Source organism: Panthera tigris, chromosome A2 (assembly GCF_018350195.1).
Source record: "Panthera tigris isolate Pti1 chromosome A2, P.tigris_Pti1_mat1.1, whole genome shotgun sequence".
NCBI classification, from domain to species: domain Eukaryota; kingdom Metazoa; phylum Chordata; class Mammalia; order Carnivora; family Felidae; genus Panthera; species Panthera tigris.
The window spans coordinates 80790716-80812244 of NC_056661.1; the positions used below are offsets into that span (position 1 = coordinate 80790716).

The 21529-nt window shown below is 38.8% G+C and overlaps 2 protein-coding genes across 5 annotated transcripts in view; one reads left to right on the forward strand and one right to left on the reverse strand.

Annotated features, from left to right (window-relative positions):
• Positions 1–10864, reverse strand: part of LRRC17 (leucine rich repeat containing 17) — a 48694-nt gene extending 37830 nt beyond the window's left edge. The window contains exon 1 of the mRNA XM_042965003.1: positions 10794–10864. The gene's annotated coding sequence lies outside the window, so the exon portion shown is untranslated. The remainder of the gene's footprint in view (positions 1–10793) is intronic.
• FBXL13 (F-box and leucine rich repeat protein 13) overlaps positions 1–21529 on the forward strand; it is a 205949-nt gene that overhangs the window by 135174 nt on the left and 49246 nt on the right. For all 4 annotated transcript variants that reach the window (XM_015538250.2, XM_042964988.1, XM_042964976.1 and 1 more), the window contains 5 exons: positions 10808–10906; positions 11441–11558; positions 11658–11820; positions 17745–17864; positions 18879–19005. In XM_015538250.2, coding sequence (XP_015393736.2) covers positions 10808–10906; positions 11441–11558; positions 11658–11820; positions 17745–17864; positions 18879–19005 — 627 coding nt within the window. The remainder of the gene's footprint in view (positions 1–10807; positions 10907–11440; positions 11559–11657; positions 11821–17744; positions 17865–18878; positions 19006–21529) is intronic.

Below are 21529 nucleotides of genomic sequence, written 5' to 3' on the forward strand. Positions count from 1 at the left end.
TGTTAGTTTCCTTAATTGGACATGTCAATCCTAACGACAGTTTCATGATTTAGAAACCTCACATAGATACGATTTCTCTGAGAAAGCTGATGCCGTGGCTCTCCATACTCACTCCCTGTATTTAGCCACATAATTTATTTTCACAGCAGCACTGTTAGTAAAGTGCACTATAAGAGATGTAGGAGAGCAACATTCAAACCAGGAATGGATTTCTATGCTGATAAGTATTCTTCCCCTCTCAGAAATTAGCAATAACTGTTTAAATCATCTTACGTTCACTTCCACATCAAGTAGATGTCATTAAACTTCCCTCTTTTCAAATATATTTAGCAAGCATTTGGAACCTTGGTGACCACTTTCACTAAGAGAAATGAAGAAGAGGGGTTTAAAAATACTGTTTTCTCTAGAACCTCCTTATTTGGAAATAGGGTTGTTCCAGATGTAATTAGCTAAGATGAAATCATGAAGATTGGCCCTAATCCAATATGAATGATGTCCTTGATAAAAAGGGGACATTTAGACACAGACACCTGCATAGAAGAGAGTGCCATGTTAACATGAAGATATCCATCTGCAAGCCACGAGGAGAGACCTGGACCATATCCTTCCCTCATATTAAAGGCAGCAACCTCAGAAGGAACCAACCCTGTGGACACCTTGATCTTGAAATTTTAGTCTCCAGAACTGTAGGAAAACACATTTCTGTTGTTTAAGCCCTGAGTTTGTGGTGCTCTGTTAAAGCAGACCCAGCAAACTAGTGTGTTATCTTGGACTCTTCTCTCTCACCCCCACATGCACTCTGTCAGGAAGTCCAGTGACTGTTACTTCAGAACCACCTAGGATCGGACCACTCCTTGCTCCCTCCACAGCTGCCACCCCAGCCCAGGTCACCATCCTCTCTTGCTTGCATTATTGTGACGACCTCCTAATTGGTGTCTCTGCTTTCACTCCTGCCCCCCTGCAAGTCTTCTTTCACCCAGTATCTATTTAAATTTTTTTTTTAACGTTTATTTATTTTTGAGACAGAGAGAGACAGAGCATGAACGGGGGAGGGTCAGAGAGAGAGGGAGACACAGAATCGGAAGCAGGCTCCAGGCTCTGAGCCATCAGCCCAGAGCCCGACGCGGGGCTCGAACTCACGGACTGCGAGATCGTGACCTGAGCTGAAGTCAGACACCCAACCGACTGAGCAACCCAGGCGCCCCTCACCCAGTATCTAGAGTGTGGCTTTTCAAACCCAAGTCAATGTCCTTCCTCTTCTCAAATACCTGGCAAGGCATCCTATTCATTCAATAAAAGAGACATCTTGGAAGGACTTTTAAGACCCTATGTAATCTGTCTTCTCCCCCAACTGCCCTTCAGGCATTAATTCCTACTGCTCTCCCACTTACCAAGTCTATTCTAGTCACACTGGTTTCCTTGCTGTTGTTTCAACACATGAGCTCTTGCCTCAGGGTATTTGCTACTGGACACTGGCCATTTTCCTTGCCTGGAATACTCCTTCTGCAGCTATCTGTATGGCTAACTTCCTCCCCTCCTTTGAGACTTTCCTCACATGCTCCCATGATGAATGAGTAGATAAGAAGGTATCAGCTAAAATGCTCTTAAGATATCTACATCACTCCCTGTTAATTTCAGTACTCTCCAAAAGTTCTTGTTTCTTTGAAAATCTCAAAATAGAAAATATGGGTAGGATGAAAAATTTTAATGGAGAAGACAAAGCTTTTCTAGTTTTACATGAGAAAGTCCCTATGAGGAGGGCAGTGATTGCTGGTTATGCTTTCCCTTTATCCTTTGTCTGTTTGTAAGTCCAAGGATTCTCCTGTTGATATTAACTTTGGGTGGCCACTTCTCCTACTGATTTATGTATCCCCAAATGCATGTAGCCATGGGTTATGACACTGTGTAGGAAGCCAAGCACAGAACAACGACAGCTATGCTGGGAAGGAAGGCTAGGGTTGTAGCCAATCTCAGGCTGAAACCCAAATGCCCAGAAACCAACAACTCTGAACAGAGTGAGAGACAGAGCCAGGTGAAGGCCAAGATTCAGATTTATATTTTCAGATATGAGAGTTAAACAAGAGAATAAGAGAGCTTGCAATAGAAGCTTTTGCCTCTGTGCCTCCCCTGTTCTTCACTTCCAGCCTCAGTTGTTTTATTAGGCTCACCTTGTACCCTCTTTCCAAGTCAATGTCCTTCCTTTTCTCAAACACCTGGTGAGGCATCCTACCCACTCATTAAAAGAAAAACCTTGGAAGGAACTTCAAGACCCTATGTAATCTGTCTTCTCCCCCAACTGCCCTTCTGGCATTAATTCCTACTGGTCTGCCACTTACCAAGTCTGTTCCGGGCACACTGGTTTCCTTGCTGTTCTTTCAACACATGAGCTCTTGCCTTGGGGTGTCTGGCACTGGCCATTTTGGCACTGATTATGACGACCTCCTAATTGGTCTCTCTGCTTTCACTTCTGCCTCCTACAAGTCTACTCTCAACCCAGCATCTAGAGTGATCCTCATATTGTCCCTTTCTCCCATTCACCAGATTAGTTTTCATGCATCCTTTGAGGCTTTGTTCAATCACAACCTTCTTTCTCTAGGAAGTTCTCACTGACCCCCTCCTTTTCCCCCAACTCAAGCTAGGTTATGATCCTTCCTGTTTGTTCTTTTATTATTGTACTTTCACTAAGCATTCTCTACATATTCAGTGGTTTGCTTTTTTGTCTGCTGTCCTCCCCATCATGGCCTCCTTGATGGCCAGGATGGTGCCTTATTTATCTGTGTATTTGTTATCCTCAGCACATAATACAGTAAGTACCTTGCATGTAGTAGGAGTAGGACTTTGATCAACGTTTCATGAACAAGTGAATGAATGAACGAAATAAGTGGCAGCCAATTTCAGGGTGTGGCCAGCCAGATGCTTCAGGTGGAAGCTCAAGAAGTCTGTTAGGAAGTTGAGAAGTTAGCAACTTGCCAGAGCAAAGTCTGATAGTCTTTTCTTGGTAAGGGGGGAATTTCACATTGCTTTAGATTTAGGGGAAGAAAAGAGCTTAGGAAAATATGAAATACTACAGTGAAAGTACTTTTTCATCAATTATTTTTTAGTCACTACACCCAAGTCAACAAAAATGAAAAGGGACAGCATCCCAGAAATGTTCAAATGACTCAACACAATAATAATGGTTTATCAGTAGTTCTTGTACTGTTAAGTCTCTTTGGGACCCATGGATCTTAAAGGTAGGCTGTGCAAACTGCAAACAGGAAGATTCCAAGGTCATTTCAGTTCTCTCTAGGCTACATAAATTACAGACTCCCCTTCTAGAAAGGCAAAGATCATGGAAGGTTTTACTTGTTCACCTCTGGGGATTGTGGTGGAGGTGGGAGAAAGACACAGAGGCATGTCCAGGAATGAATGTACTGGCCAAATGGAAGGGAGATTGCATAAGCAAAGTAAGAGTGGAAAGGGATTTCTCTTTCTTTCTCTCTCTCCTGCAGCAGAAGGCAGTGGGATGGTGAAAGGAGCCCCAAGCTAGACTTGGGACACCTGGGATCTAGTCCTTGCTGTGCCACTACCCTCTTGTGCAACTCTGAATGGTTACTTAGCTTTTCTGCCTCAGTTCCTTTATCTGTAGAATGGCTAGTTTGGGCTGGATGATCTCTGAGATCCTTTTCAGCTTGAGAATTTTGTGTTTCTGTGTATAAGTCTGGTCCTTGGCACAGAGCTGAGAGTGGAGGTACAGATTTGCTAGGTTACCAATAAGGGGCAATTGGAACAGTAAGAGTTGTGTGACCAGCTAAACCAGTTATGAATAAGCAGACTATGTACCAAAATGAATTGTCAACAGTTAATTCAAAATTATGATTCATTTACATTTGTTTGATTCCATTTTCCCTTATTCTGTATTTTAATGGATGGTGATAATAATTGCTGTCATTTGTTTGGGTACCGACTTGGTGCTAGGTGTTGAGGTAAGTGTTTTACATTTATTATCTGATTTAATCTTTATACATAACTGTATGAGGTAGGTATCATTAGTCCCATTTTAGAGATGTGAAAACTGAAAAATCATGTGCTGGTAAACATTTAACAACTGGCAGGAAGCAGAGAAAGCCCTGATTTGCAATGGTTGCTGATTTCCATGGTGTAAATACTCTCACCATGACCTATTTCAACTTGCCAACGAGAAGTCACTGAAGAGTTATGTAATGTTATGTAACTGTTATGTAATGCTGTCGCTGTATATATCCAATACACACAAATATCCTCAAGAGCATAGGAAATGGTAACATGTAATAAAATAATTAGGAGTTGATGAGTTGGAATATTCACTACCTTTGTTAATAGAACTTATTTAATTTTAATTTTAAGTTTATATGACTTAATTTTTAATATAACTGTCTTTAACAATAGGCTTGCAGAGTTCCTACAAATTTAACAACTTGCACTTGCAAACTGGTATAAACTGGCCCCACACACTATTGAAAATGGTGCTAAGATAAAGTAACTTGCCTAAGGCCACACAAAAAGTGTCCAGGCCAAAATGATAACCTTGATCCAACTAATTCTGAATACCATGCTCTATACAACTAGACTATCATTTGTAAAACTGTGAAGTGCTATATACTGCAAACAGTAAAAAAGAAAAAAAAAGTTGCACTTTTTTCTATTTGAAAAAAATATTTTGTGGTCTTAAATGTCATTAATATGAAGGGGTTCTAGTGGAAAATCAGTCATGAATCAGAAAAACCACAGTGCAATTTCTGCTTTTCTCAGTCAGGTCTTGTGTCTCAGTTTCCCTGTTAAAGGAATGCTTTATGACATTTCTGAATTATACTTTGAACTGTGTTGAACAGGAAAATCATTTTACATATCTTGTAGATAGGGCTCATCTAAATTTAAATGGTTGTTACGAGTTTGAATATAACTTTATGCTAGCCATATTGAAAATAAAAAATAAATATAACAAACATCTACTGCTAACATCCATAGCTTAATGCAATCTCTTTGTAGGCAAAATGTGTAAGGATGTTTATTACATTAAGCAGTAACAAATGAAACATCTGGCAACAATTTTTAGATCTTGAAGAATCAGATGACAAAATGATGAGTCTTAGGGGACTAAGATCATGTTTCGCACTCCTAAAAAAAGGTTTGGAAAAACTTTAGGGCTTTCTGAAAAACCATCCTTCTTTCAGTTTCTTCTCTGCTCCCTCTCTTAGGATGTGACTTACATACAGAATTTCATCAACTCTTCACAAAACTCTACTTGGGTCTTGGGCCCCCAGTGAAGCCTATGGTTACAATGGTAGCTATAAAGCCACCATCTAGCTCAATAAGTCTAGACAAATCAAGTAGCTCTGTGGATCATTGTGTTGTAATAAAAAGTATTATGGTTGTGATTCTCTTGGTTAAAAGGGAGATGAAGCTCCATTTATCGTACAGGAGGAGCTGTGAACAATTTGGCCATTGGGTGAGGAAAAGAAGAAGATGGTGTACGCTAAACAAGAATGATGAAGTGTAAGAAGGGTCAAGCCTACTTCGGCAGGTCACAGCTCACAGTCATTGTGCAGTGAGTGCACGGAGTTGCAATGCCTGCCTTCCTGGCATCTGGAGGCTTCACTAATCTTGTATTCTAATTCCCCACTCACGTCGGAAAATGAAACTTTCTTTTTTATGTTTGGCGTTTCAATGTTTTTAGATAAATACAGCAATCTTTAATAAATGACCGTATTGATTATTACCCTTCCCCCGCCTTAGAACTATTAATTCTGATTTACATTCTACAACAGTTTATTCAACAATGACTTGGTCTACTAACAAACAGTTGTAGTATCATACTCAGTGCCAAGCACTTGTGTGGTACTGTGAAGGGCATGGTGGAGAAAATTCTGTCTGTGTTCCTGGGCAGGAATGGTAAACATGTGTACACATAATTATTATACAAGGGAGAGGATACAAAATTCAAACTTAAGGCTATACTGTTTGGTGCTCTGAGATCCAAGAGGAAGAAACAGTTCTACCTGAAGTGGTCAGGGAGGGCTACCTAGGAGAAGTACATTAGCAAACGTAGAGGAGGGGGTAGCCATGAAGAATATATAGACTGGAAAGTAAAGCATCATCTAAACAGTTATAACGAGGCCTCTCTTCTTGTCATCACAGAGGACACAATATATGAAAGCCTGTCAAGCCCTTTTAGCACAGACTCTGGGAACTGTTGCTATTTTAGAAGTTTGTGGCACATTTGAATGGAATAAAACAAAGTGTTGCATGTTTTGGGGAAAAATCTTTGTCTTTCTCTCCAACAATTCATTCTACTTGCTAAGCCAGGCTTCTCTGAGGTCACCAGGAGGTCATGAAGGATATATGGATATGACTAAAGTCATTACATTACCCATTAGTCATGGGTTACAGTGTTGTTCAAATGAGAGAAACAGCTGGAAATGGTACAGGAACACAACTTGGGCAATGTCTACCTAAGATGGATATTTCTAGCTGTCATAGAGGCTCTGGCCCTACATACATCTCCTTTCTGTGTTGCTGAGCTAACTGGTTCAGTGTTTTAAAGAAGTGGAAAGTGGAAGCTTAGTAATATGTTATTCTCCCTGAGATAAGTTCCTTCCTTCTTTTTACCACCTTGCAGCAGCAAAGCGGGATGTGAGCTAGTTCTTGGTGCTCAACGCTTTGGTCTTCATTTCGTGTGGCTTACTGACAACTCATTTCCTCCTCAGACAGCTCTGTCCTGTCCTGCTCATGGGTTCAGACCCACCCAGAGGCAGCTGGAGAGGATTTCCTATGATCACCAAAGCTTCTCTGCCCCCATTAGCAGCAGTAGCTGTCTGCTGGGACTTGCGATTATGATGGCATTGGTGTGGCCAGCTCCCCCAATTTCCTAACCAACGGGGGTTTGACAGCAAAGAGCAGGGTGGCAGGGCTCCACTTGGTATCAAAACTGAAGTCCAAATCACCTCGCAAGGAAACACAGTGAGATTAGATCCCGAGTTTTGTAAGAATATTAAACACACGATACACATGTATCAGCTGTGGCAAAGCCTGGTGTTTTAACATGGTAAAATACTTTTTTTCCCCTTCGAGAGGGATTGTTACTCTCAGGCTTATATTCCCATTATTTCAGTGAAGAGAAAGGACAAGTTAATAGTTGGTTGGCCTAAAAGACTGTGGCGAGAATATTTGAGTCATAAAGTATTAGCCAAGCATCTTTTTGGACATTCTAAAATAAACTGTGTAGAGAACTAAGCATTTCATGCCAGGACAAAACTAAAAAGCTCTTCTTAGAGGTTTCCCCCACCCCTTTTCTGGACACAGTCTTATTGGTTGATAGCACCAAGCGTTTGGCTGTGCTGCAAGGAATCACTCAGCTGTGGCTGATTACTGCTATAATTTTTTCCCTTGTTCAGAAAATCTTGTCATAAATATGTTTCCAAGACAGCGAGAGAGAAAAGGTTTTTTTAATTTTTTAATTTTTTTTATCTTGTGTTTTAGGGGAAGCCATTATTGGAAATAATAGTGCTAGGGTAATAGACTAGGGCTGAGAGAAAGGAGAGAAATTTAGAAGTGTTGTAAAAAACAACTTATTCCCATAAGAGACTCTTAAAAACTGAGAATAAACTGAGGGTTGATGGGGGGTGGGAGGGAGGGGAGGATGGGTGATGGGCACTGAGGAGGGCACCTGTTGGGATGAGCACTGGGTGTTGTATGGAAACCAATTTGACAATAAATTTCATATTAAAAAAACCCAACTATTCCCATCCCTGGAATTGTGAGTCAGATGGGGAGAGGTGGCCTCTAGCCTTCGCTCTGCCATAGATGATGTGACTCAAGACCATTCATTCATTCATTCAGCACTTATGGAGCACTCACTCTGTCTGACACTGTCCAGCACTGGGGACACTGGGGACATGAAGAACAGATAAAGAACCTGTTCTCAAATCACACTACTCTCTGAATACTATTTCTTTATTTTTGCAATGTGAGGGATGCACTAGAATGATCTCTCAAGCTCCTCTATCTCTAGGTCACAAATCTGTACTTCTCTGTGGGAACACAATGCACCCAGAAGAACACTAATAAGAAAACTGGTATCCAGTATTTCATGCCAGACATTGTGCTGACCACTTTTACATACACATTACCCCATTTTGTTTTCCCAAGTATCTCCTAAAACAGATGTTATTAATAATTATAATTAATGAACCATTACATTATCAATTACCATTATTATATCAATATTAATTAGAATTATTAATAATATACCCATATGATAATCCCCACTTTACAGATGGGAAGACTAGGTGTCAGAGAGGTTGAGTTGCCTTGTGTTACAAGTGACAAAGAAACAGAGCCAGATTCCAACCCAGCTCTGCTGATTCTAAGCCCAACATTCTTCCCTCCTCTGATCTCCAGATTTTTAATGTTTATTCATCTCCCCTGGACCTTTCTCTGGGAATACTTATGGAAACTTATTCAAGAATCCATGACACTACAATACAAAATATCTCACTCTTGCCTTATGGGTCTTCCATTAGCTTTCCCTCCCTCCTTACCTTTTCCTATTCATCCCAGGGGTGACCTTGCCACTTCATCCAAGTCCAGTGCTCCCACTGCTTTCCTTTCACTTTTGTGCTTTACCTTCGACTTGGAATTGTTTTTGGTTTTTTCTGTAGCCAAATTCTGTACTCTTTCCCAGACGTTATTTGTCTTACTCCTAAATTTAATTCATTTAGCCACAGATAGTTGTCCAACACAGTAAGAAGTTAAAAAAGAGTGTAAGATCATCTCCTTGGGGGAATTAAGACATGCAGGTTATAGGAAAGAGTTATGGCTAAAATAAAGAGTTTTAGGCTTGTAAGGGAAAGAGAAGGAAAGTAGCTGGAGTCATTGGAACTTGAGACATAGTTAAGGCTTGAATAGATGAAAAGAGAAAGAGGCAAAGGGAGGTACAAGGTCAGACAAAGAACAGAGAGGTCCACTGAGTACTGGAGAAGTAAGATGTCTTTCTGGCTGGAGCAGCTAGGTCTAAAGAACTACGGCATGTGGGGTGGGACAGTTGAAATGGATGTTATTGTTGAAGAATGTTCATCAGAAGGAACATTGGATTAAGAGTTTGAACATCTGTGTTCTTGTTCTGTCAATTTGTAATCTGGAGAAAACTGATCAAGGAACCTGATACTTTGTTTCCTCATCTCCTGGAGGCTACCTCAGTCTATAAGAGAAGTCCAAGATCTTTATGATAGCCTGTCTCTTCTGCTGTTCCCACCTCCAGGCATTTTGTAATATGTCATCACATGTGAGGAGTCACTTATGAGCTGTGACTTCCATAACATGGTACAATCACATTCACTTTATGAGAACTCTAACAGGGCTGAAAACACTTTCTCACACAGCTACACAAGTTAAATAATACTCATTCACATGCATTTAAAAATGGAATGTTTCCCCTCCTAATTTAGTTATTTAACTTTAAGAAACTGAAATTCCTTTATTAAGTATTTTGGATCAGAACTTTAAGGGCTTGAGGGTTTCTGTCTTAACTTAGCAATGTGAAGCAACAATAAAATCTTAAAGCTTTCTTTTTAGTTATGCCTCGTTCAGGCACTTAGTGGTGCCAGATAGGGTAGATAATCTCAAAGATGCTGATATGGATAAAAATGTGGCCATGCATTGTGCCTGCGTGGCTCAGTTGGTTGAGCATCTGACTCTTGATTTTGGCTCAGGTCATGATCTCACAGGTTTGTGAGTTCAAGCCCCATGTCGGCTCTGCACTGACAGCCCAGAGTCTGCTTGGGATTCTCTCTCTCTGCCCCTCCCTAACTTGTGCACTCTCTCTCTCAAAATAAATAAATAAAAACTTAAAAAAAAGAAAAACATGGGAAAATGAAAAATAATGTTGGCAAAGATGTGGAGAAGTGGGAACACTATTAGATTGCTGGTTGGAACGTAAAATGTTGCAATCACTGTAAAAAACATTTTGGTGGTTCCTTAAAACAGTTAAACATAGAATTACCATAGGGTAATTCTACACTCCTACACTCCTACATATATACCCAAAACAATTGAAAACTGGTACTCAAACAAATAGATGCATATATATGTTCATAGCAGCACTGTTCAAAATATCCAAAAGATGGAAACAGCTCAAATATCCATCAATAGATGAATGGATGAACAAAATGCCGTATATTCATTCAATAGAATATTATTCAGCCATAAAAATGAATAAGGTACTGATACATGCTACACCATGGATGAACCTCAAAAACATTACGCTAAGTGAAAGAGAGAAGACTCAAAAGGCCATATACATATGATTCTACTTCTGTGAAATATTTAGAAGAGGTAAATCCACAGAGACAGAACCCAGATTAATGATTGCTGGGGGCTAGGAGAAGGGGAGTATAAGGAGCAACTGCTTAATAGATTCAGTTTCCTTTTAGGGTGACAAAAATATTTTGGAACCATATAGAGGTTGTGGTTGCATAAGATCATGAATGGTTAAGGGCCCGTTTAAGTGATTAATTTTACGTTATGTGAATTTTGCCTCAATAAAACAATTAAACAATAAGTTAACTAGACCTATTGTGATGATCATTGCATAATATACATATAAGAAATTAAATAGTAAAGAAATCAAGACTAGATTCTTTACCTCTTATGTCTGTCATATTTTATGGTTCCAATTTTAAAATATGGTAGCAACATCATGACATACCTTTGCTTACGACTTCATTCGGGTTTTATTAGCTGTCATGCTAATGAGTTCTACCATCATTTTCACCTACTTTGTACGATTCAGATTTCAGTCCAAGGCTTCAGGAACATTGCAAACAGCTGCACTGGAATCATGCATCTGACCATCAACGACATGCCAACTCTGACGGACAACTGTATAAAAGTAGGTAGTTGCAAAGTACATTTTCTTCTCAGTCCCAATTAATGCACACATTTTCTAGTGGCCTGAATTGTTGAGAAATATGAGTGGGATTTTCAAGTTAGCTGTTTTTAGAGCAAGAAAATCATCTTAAAATTTATGCACGCACATACAGTTGAACATTTGAATCTATACATGCCCTAATACACTTTGTTTCACAATTGGAATATTTTTGTTTCAAAGATACTATAGCCTAAGCATAAATGTTGACTTTAGTGCTACATGTCAGACTTCTAAATGTAGTGATTTTTTGGTCAGCATTTCATTTTCTCATGTTTTCCCATACCTTTGTAACATGATTTAATTCTGATTCCTCTGCAGTACTCAAATGTGAATGTACTAAAATATATTGAATAAAAGTCCCATTGTCTTTGAAATTAGGAAAATGTAATGGTTAATATGTCTGCTTCTGAAAGTATGGAGAAAAACAACCTCATTACTTTGCTAAGCTTGTTCTATACACTGTGGTAAATTTTATCATCTTTTCTTCTTCTAAAGGCTTTAGTTGAAAGGTGCCCTCGTATTACATCAATAGTTTTCATTGGCGCTCCACATATCTCTGATTGTGCTTTTAAAGCTCTTTCTACGTGTAACCTCAGAAAGATCCGATTTGAAGGTCTGTGATATTAAAAATGGGGTTCAGCATTAATGTTTACTTTTACTCTTGTGGCATTACAAATACAATACTTGTCTTCTGTTTTTTTTTTTTTAACAGGAAATAAAAGGATTACTGATGCGTGCTTCAAATTTATAGATAAGAATTATCCAAATATCAGTCACATTTACATGGCAGACTGCAAGAGATTAACAGATAGTAGCCTTAAGTCACTTTCACCTTTGAAGCAACTAACTGTGTTGAATTTGGCAAATTGTATAAGGTAATGAGTCATTCAGTTAAATGTTGTTTAAGAAACACTGATTATTAGAATGTGCGAGACTCTCTCCTCAAGGTGCTCATTGGTTAGTAGAATAAACATGAAAAGCAGGAGTCCAAGTGCAGGGAAGTACAGAGTTCTGTGGTAACACAATTAAGGGGCACCGACCCCAGGCTGGTTATACGGAAAGGCAAGGAGACTGTCAGGATAATTGGAATCATGGTCCCTTATAAGATTAAATGAAATCACGGGAACACTTGTGGGCTATTTTTCCTAGTGAGGGTTCTCATGGCTAGTTCATTTAACAGGTCTTTTCCCAAATGGAGTTCGTTAGTTGCTTAGGAGGAACCAACCTTACTGAAGGGTTTCTTCTTGAGTACTGGTGAGATTTCTCCTCTGTGTGGATCCCCTAACATATGGACAGAAGACAAGTTCTTAACGAAACCCTTTCTTCAGTTGGGCATTGGGCTTCTCCCTTGGTATTCTCAGGTGGGCAAGGGTCCAATTCTTGTTGGAACCTCTTCCCTAGTGGATCTCAGGCTTTTGTCTGTGTACATTTTTTATGATCTTATAGGGCCACAGGCTGGCAAAACAGTAGTTGACTAGGAAGTCGGTTAATATTTGGGAGAGCATAGGACTATAAGTTAAACTACAAAAATCTTGACCCATGATCCCTATTATTAAAATGGGAAGTCACCATGGGTGAGGGAAGGAACTGGATTTGAAATGGGGAAAAATGTGGATTAGGAAATCCAGGTGTCTAGTGAATAGCCCAGCAAGGAACTGAGGCCTCCTGCCAACAGCCACGTGAGTGAGCTTGGATAGACCTTCCAGCCTTAGTCAAGCCTTCAAATGACTGAATTCCCAGTGGAATCTTTATTGCAAGCTCATGAAAGACCCTAGGATAGAACCATACAGCTAGTCTACTCCCAAATTCCCAAGACCCAGAAACTGGGAGAGAATAAATGTTTAAGGCACAAAGTTTGGGTTTATTAGGTACATAGTGATACAGAACACACACACACACACACACACACACACACACACACACACACACACAGTATCCTATCTGTATTAATATGTGAAATAAAATTGAGTTTCATCCTCATACTTCACTCAGGCTTCTGCAGGTTAACTACTTTTAAAATAAATGGAGGTTTTCTACTTCTAGCAGTATAGTTAACAAAACATTTCAAAGGACTCTTTGCCACAATTTAGATCCTTGATGAGACATACTTTAAATACACTGCTGAGAGTAAGAGAAAGATCCAATATCCAATATCCTGATTCTGTACCATCCTCTCAACGAACGCTCTCTTGGGATTCGTTGCTGCTCTGAGCATAAATGTTTATGTCAACGCCGCCACTGAGAGAATCAGCTCTGACCAAGACTCAAGGTAGGGAAGCAGAACCTGAGACTTCCACAGGGGCTAGACCTGGACCTCTTTAAGGCGGACAAAATGGTTTTAGGTAGGTAGCACCCAGGGTCCTGCAAAGAAGTTAGCTCGAAGCTTCTCTGGAGGAAAGTATTTTCTATTTAGGCCTCCAGGACTCCTATAGATTAAGAATAAAATATAGGTGCTCACAATTAAAGATTGTTAGATATATGAAGATATGAGTCACCAGAAACAGCAAAATAAATTTGACCTTCAAATAATTCAGATTATTGGGGTTATCAGACATAGGATATAAGAAATATGTATAAAATGTTTGAGGAAATTAATGAAATCAGAAATATGATCAGGGAAAATATATAATAATAATAACTAGATTTATTTAAGAAAATAAAACTTTTAGGAATAAAAAGTATGGTGCAGTTATTGAAATAAAGAAACTAAATGGATTGCCAATCAGCAGGTTAGAACTCACTGAGGAGAGAAGTACAGAGACAGAAGATAATCTCTTCCATGACAGCAGAGTGGAAAAAAAAAAAAGATGAAAAATATGAAAGAGTGTATCATGGGGTGAAGATATCAGAGTTTCACAGTAGATTTTTAAAACTTCATCTCTAAGAGATAAGCCTAAAAACAGTCAATTTGAGAGTCAGAGAATATACATTTTCCTCAACCACACAACCCTCCTTTTTTTTTTTAAATTTTTTTAACGTTTTATTTATTTTTGAGACAGAGCATGAACAGGGGAGGGTCAGAGAGAGGGAGACACAGAATCCAAAACAGGCTCCAGGCTCTGAGCCATCAGCACAGAGCCCGACGCGGGGCTCGAACCCACGGACCGTGAGATCATGACCTGAGCCGAAGTCGGCTGCCCAACCGACTGAGCCACCCAGGCGCCCCCAACCCTCCTTTTTAAAATGGACTGTGCATGAAGTTTTAAGACAAATTTCAACGATTTTCAAATTATTGGTATCAACAAATTACATTTTCTCACTGCAATGTTATTAAATTAGAAATCACTAATGGAAAGATAAATTAAAAACATATATAGGATTTAAAAATAAAAACTCCAGGGTATCAGAATCACCTGAGGAGCTGAATAAAACTACACATGCCCAAGCCCTACCACAGAGCTACTAAGCCTGAATATTTAGGAATGGAACCCAGCTTGTGCTGCTTTTGATGCACAGCCAGGTTTGGGACTAAATACATTAACCAATTAACTTGTACCATTACCTGTATAATCCTTTTCTGTTGATTTTTGATGCCTCCTGGATTATAATAGAAAATTATATATACATATATACATACATATACATATACTTACACATATATACGTACATACACACATATATGAGTTGATATAGATAGGTGTGCACAGATTAAAAAAATCCTTCTCACAAAGATGTACCTCACAAATTTAAGAAAAAAATAAAATGGTGTTTTTAAAACTGAAAAAAAAAGATAGGTGTGTATATGTATATGTTTTCAGACTACCTTTTCTGTTCCATTCATTTATCCATCCTCTATCTAATCCTGCACAGTATTTTATCTATAAAATGGGGTAAATAACAGTATATACTCAAGATTGTTGTAAGGATCAAATATGTTAACTCACGTAATATGTTTAGAATAGTGTCTGGCATATAATATGCATTCAATAAATGTTATCTGTTATTATTGCTTTATAATATGTTTTAATGTCTAAGGGAATTAGACTTTCCTTATTAAGTTAATTTGATTTAACATATGGATTGTTTTCCTATTTTAAAAGCTTTTATATATCTGTGGTTATTGCTGTTCTAATTTATTTTTCTCTCTTTCTCAAGAATCCTCTTTATTTAAAGATTGAATCCTAGTTCTCTGTTTTCAATCTCATTTATTTCTAATTCTTTATCCTTCTGCATTTCAAAGGAACTTTTCAAATATGCCTTCTACTTATTAATTTCATTTTCTAAAAGGGTCAGTTTTGGTTTTGATGACTTAAATTAGGTTATTGAATTTTTAGTTTTTACCAGCTGTTTTTCTTTTGTTTGTTAATTTGAGTATAGTTGACATACAATATTACATTAGTTTCAGGTATACAACTTAATAATTTGACACGTTTATACATTATGCTATGTTCACTATCTGTATGAAACTATCATCTGTCCCAATATATCACTATTACAATATCATTAACTGTATTCCTTATGCTGTACCTTTCATTCCTGTGACTGATTTATTCCATAACTGGAAGCCTGTATCTCCTACAGCTCTTTACCTGTTCTGCTTATCCTCCTACCCCTCTACCCTCTGGAGACCATGAGTTTATTCTCTGTTTTTATAGGTCTGATTCATCTTTTTGCTTTTTATTCATTTTTTAAAAAGATTTCACTGTGATCTGAATCCTGTGGTTTTGGAATTTCTCAGTCTGACTTGTTTCGCCTAGCATAATACCCTCTAGGTCCATCCATGTTGTCTCAAATGGCATGATCTCATCTTTTTTCATCTAATGATGGACCCTTATATTGCTTCCATATCTTGGCTATTGTCAATAATGCTGCAATAAACATGGGGTAGATATATTTTTTTGAATTAGTGTTTTCATTTTCTTTGGGTAAATATCCAGTAGTGGAATTGATGGATCTTCTGGTAGTTCTAGTTTTAATTTTTTGAGGAACCTCCATACTGTTTTCCACAGTAGTTGCACCAATTTACATTCCCACCAACAGTGCACAAATGTGCCCCTTTCTCTACATACTCACCAATACTCATTGTTTCTTGTCTTTTTGATACTAGACATTCTGACTAGTGTGGGGGTGATATCTCATTGTGGTTTTGATTTGCATTTCTCTGATGATTAGTGATTTTGAGCATCTTTTCATGTATCTGTTGGCCAACAATCTGTCTTCTTTGGAAAAGTATCTATTCAGTTCCTCTGCCCATTTTTTAATCAGACTATTTTTTTTTTTTGGTGTTGACTTGTATAAGTTCTTTATATATTTTGGATATTAACCCCTTATCAGATATATAATTTGCAAATATCTTCTCCCATTCAGTAAGTTTGCTTTTTTGTTTTGTTGGCTACTTTTGCTGTGCTAAACCTTTTCATTTCAATGTAGTCCCCTAGTAGTTTATTTTTGCTTTTGTTTCACTTGCCTTAGAAGAGATATCTAGAAAAACACTGCTATGTTTGCCATCTGTTCTTATCTCAGGTGGCCACCTTTTCATCTCAGATTGCATTTTAGAATATCTTTATTTTGGCTACAGTCAGGTCACCCTTATTAATTCCTACTGCTTCTTTACACTGCTTAATTTGTTCTAATGTTTTTGTATCTTCTTTTTCAAATCATTTTCAGAGATATGCTTTCTTAAGTTTTACAAATCCCATGATGAATTTGTTTTCTTGTTAGTAAAAATATCTCTCAATGGATACTCCAGCCCTGGTGTTTGCCAACAGATAAGTTGATCAGTTGTGTTTGCACTGATCCCATCCCCTCCCATTCCCCCATCCACCCACTCACTCACCAGGCCCTTTACTGCATTCCCAGGTGCTGCCACAGTCTCCCTTTGATATTATAGATGGAAGGTGAGTTTATGGGCACAGGAGGCACTTAATGTGGCCCATTCAACTCAAACAGGCCCATTCACCTTCTGCCTGTACTGCTCAGTTTTTTTATAAATCTGATCAAATAGAGGGTATGAAAGATGTCAGCAGTCCACATATATTGGTTCCAAGGCTTTTCCCATCTGTACACCCACCTGTAGGATTGTTGCATGTGAAAGCTACCTCTTAGGATGCAATGTGCAATTTCCTGTTGTATTTATTTACTGGAATGCTTTTTAGAAGAAACCGGTGGTCTCCAAATGGAATCATAAATAAAGCTCCCAATGGAAGACAGGGAACGGATGGGTCAAATAGACTTCCAGCCATTTATAAAGCATGGTTCGGAGAGGGGGCAAGGAATGGCAGGGACACAAAGGCATCTCTGATTAGGGATAGACAATGTAGGAAGACTGAGGTCAAGGTCTTCTTCTAGGTTTTCTGTACTTCAGCAGAAAAAATCCAAAGGTCACTTGTTGGCTTTCCAGTCCAGCTAACTTGACCTTGTATTTAGTGAAAATTCCTCTAAGAGTCTGGCAGTAGCTTGACTGTTAGTTTTGGTTCTACTCTCCTAAGTTTTGGTGTTTTTCTTGTGCAGGAGTTTGCATTGAGACCGCTTAACTCAATCACATTTTAAATCAAGAAAAAGATTTCAAGAACCATCTGTCTTATTCATAATTACAATTATGTCACCTAATTAAATGAAAAATGAGCAGGAAGAGCATTTTTATTAATACTTCTCCCATTACTATCATTTATACCTTTTCTATTAGACTAAAAGTTGTATTCTCAAATTTGGTTTTAAAACACTGGCACAATCAATACCAATATAAGGATATTACCATGTTATTTTAGAATGCATTGAATGTAGTAACTATTACTTAAGTAGTATTCTATATATTTACATATAAAATCATATGTAAAGCTTTTCTTACTCTTTCTTACAGAATTGGTGATATGGGAGTAAAGCAATTTCTTGATGGTCCTGTGAGCATAAGGATAAGAGAGCTAAATTTAAGTAACTGTATCCACCTGGGTGATGCCTCTATTATGAAACTATCAGAGTGGTATGATAAAATAATAATATTTTACATCATATCATTAGTAATTGTATATTTGCTAATAGGAGAGCTCAGAGATAGACCTTCAGAGCCATTTGGGAAATATCAAGAGGCCAAGAAGCTGGTCCAATACTCAGTGAAATAAAAGAAAAGACACTGGAGTCATAGATTAAACTAGTTTTTTGATCATATATGAGTGGTTTCTTATTAATTTCATATTAGAGAAAGTTTCAGATGGAATCATTAATGAAGTTATCACTATCTAGACATGAGTGACTTCTCTGTGCTTTTCAAGGATATTACCTCTGTGTAAACCTTTGCTCCAGGCTTTGGAAATGCTCCAGCATTTCCCAAGAGATGTTCTAGATGGTGGGTTTATTCTTGATTCTCTCTACTTGTCAGAGACCTGTGTACTAGAAAGGGTCGAGCCCAATTCCTGTGGTGAACTTGTAAGGGATAAATGAGAAACTTAACCTTGCACTTTTAGGGGTCATTCATCATACTTACACGACAATTTTTTGCATGCAAGTGATATGTTTTTTTCTCACTAGAAATTACAGTATGAAATGAAACCACAGAAAGACTATCTTATATAATAACCCACCTCCCTCTCATCCTATTTTGTAATGCCAAATTATTTTCCACTTTTAAACCTACTTCTATTTTTAAAAATTTTTTAATGTTTATTTATTTTTGAGAAAGAGAGACAGAGTGAGAGTGGGGAAGGGACAGAGAGAAAGGGAGACACAGAATCTGAAGCAGGCTCCAGGTTCTGAGCTGTCAGCACAGAGCCCGATGCGGGGCTCAAACTCACAAACCGTGAGATCATGACCTGAGCCGAAGTCAGACGCTTAACTGAGTGAGCCACCCAGGTGCTTCTTAAGCCTATTTTGATCTTGAGAAAAAGAAAGTCCTTGTTTCAATACCATTTGCTTTCCTTAGACAGTTTTGATATAAAGAAATGGCTACCAATACTGTGATTAAAAGCTAAAATTAATTCTTCATGCTGCTTTCTTCCAGCTGCCCTAATTTAAACTACTTGAGTTTGAGAAATTGTGAACATTTGACTGACCTAGCAATTGAATATGTTGTAAACATCTTTTCCTTGGTATCAGTAGATCTCTCTGGAACAAACATCTCTAATGAGGTAAAGAAAATTTTCAAAATAGTTCAATGACTTTTATTGTTTTCAGTAGTATAACAATGGAGAGAACATTAATTATTTTTATTTCCTAAGTTATTAGATTATAAAAGGCCAGTTTAGGAATACTGTTTCTGTAATAGTGATAGATGAAGTTATTTATAAACCAAGGGTCTTGTTTCTCTGCTTACAAAATGGAAAATTCAGTATTTTGAGCAAAGTCCTGACAGATCAGAATGTTAAACGACAGATCTGAAATCTGTTTCATTATAGAAATGTGGCAATGTGGATGTAATATATTCCAGTTGGCTTATATATGTTTTTCTGGTGGCTGAACATTCTGTAAAACTATGTGAATGCCTTGAAACCTCACTCTTTAGTTCAAAACTGAAATCTAGAAACGGCCTCATCAAATCTACAAAAGAATACATTTTAAGGAACTCATTTCCTGCAAGAGGCTGATGCTACTCCTCAGAGTTGAAACTCAGTTCACACTTACCGTATCTTATCTATCACTGCGGCACTGCCCCACTTACTAATCAAAAGGAAGATAAAGTTGGAGAGATTGCCATGTTTCTGAAAGACTTCAATGGGCTGTAGTTAGATAAGAAATGCATTGGCTTCTCTTGAAAATCAGTGCATTGGGAGGGATATAGGAAGACAACAGAGTTGAGGATCTCTACCCCATCTGCTTGCTAAATCCCTGTTCATCCCTCATGCTCATCAAATCACCTAGAAGTTCTTCTCTGAAAAGCCCTACCTTACAGGCAAGTACAGGAACTACTTCTCTATGTGGATCTCTTGCCCCAGTACATCCTTTAACATGATCCATTTCTCTCCATTTCTTACTGCATTACTGATATCTGTGTTGTGTCCATTCTTCCCCAACATTTAGTGGGCTCTGTTTATTGGTCTATGTTCTTTCCTTTCTTTATCTAAGAGTGAATTTAGATTCAGCCTCCATCCTGCTAGACGGTCTCCTCTCCCCTTCCTTGGTAGTGTCATCTATGTGTGGTACGAGAGTGGGGTAGGGGCAGTTACATGTAGTCAACTCATTTTGGTGGTGGCAAGCCTGATTTTTACAACGTTGTCTTCTGTCCAAGCTGGAATCCACTGGGATGTCTGTAGGCTCATTTGGTTTTTGGTTTCCTGTTTAGTTAAATCCCTGATGTGTCTTCCTTGGTCAGCTCCAAAGCCCCTTTAGGTCTGCAGGCTCCTTTGTCATGTGTGCCTTCCTCTGGACCCCTCTGGGTCATGCTGGGGCATGGGGACTCTGTGAGGCTGTCTTAGGCCCATAGTCCTAGACATCCCCTGCAGACATTTTCCTGTTCTCACATCTGGGTGTATTTGCCGCAGACCCATGCCTCACCCTTCTCTCACTCTGCTGCGGTGGCTGACTCATGTCCACCAGCTTCCAGTTGGGTTTGGTGCTTGTCAGGCATTTGTGAGCAACTGGAGGGTAAGAAGAGGGAAAAGACCAGAATTTTCCTCCACCTTTCTTTGCATCATCAGCAGCAGCTGCATTTCCTTCATGATCTTTTCCCTCCAGTGAGATCTTCTGTGGTCCCAGCTTCCCTGGGTGACCTTGGGTCCAGCCTCCAATAACACCGTTTCTTCTCATTGGCCTTCCAGCACAGGGGGAGTAGTGGCTTCCTGCTCCTGCTCACATCTCTAGATTGTGTCATTATCCCATTTCACTTCTCAGTTTCTTTACCACATATCTAGCCAGTTCCCTATCACAATTAAATTTCCTCAGTTTTAAATACAGTTTCTGTTTTCTTCTTTAGATCGTAGCTGACACAACAAGCAGCCCAGGAAAAACTCGGATGCCTTGTTGCTTTTCACAACCCTTCCAGGGAAAGGTGGGATGGGTTCCCATTTGCTTAGATCCCCAAACCTATCAGGTTGGGGGTTCCAACCTTCTCTCCAACTGAATAGAGTCCAGGGAGGTCTAGAACAGTGCCCTGTGTGGGGCATCCCCCAGAACTCATTCTTTGCTTCCCTCTAGCTCCCCCTTCCCCTGCTCTTCCCCTCCTCCTCTCCTTTCCTCTCCCTTCCTCTGCCTTGTTCTCTCCCTTGTTCTCTCTCTCTTTTAGCTCTTCTTCTTTTCTCTTGACATAGACTATCTAATTTGGGGATGGGAAAAAATGTTCCAACTCCATTACATGGTTTGAAAAATATTATGTCTCAAGTCTTTCATGGTTTATGTAAAGCTTAAAGGCCTGGGATATCTTTTTTCCTCCTGTGTTCTTCTGTGAAAACCTTTCCCTGACACATACAAGTAGAATGCCCAGCTGCTGTTAGAAGGGTCACAGGGTAACAAAAGGTGGAGGATCAAAGCACATTACAAAACACATCACGATATCGTTCCACCACAGCACTCCTTGCAAGCCTGAATGATGAACATTTGTTGAACAAAAGCAGTGAAGCTTGGAAGCTTTATCCTAGTTTTTAGCATTTGGGGAAAACTTAGTTTTTATTTTCAAAGACCATATATTGAAGTTCTATCTGCTGAGGACAAGTTAAAAAC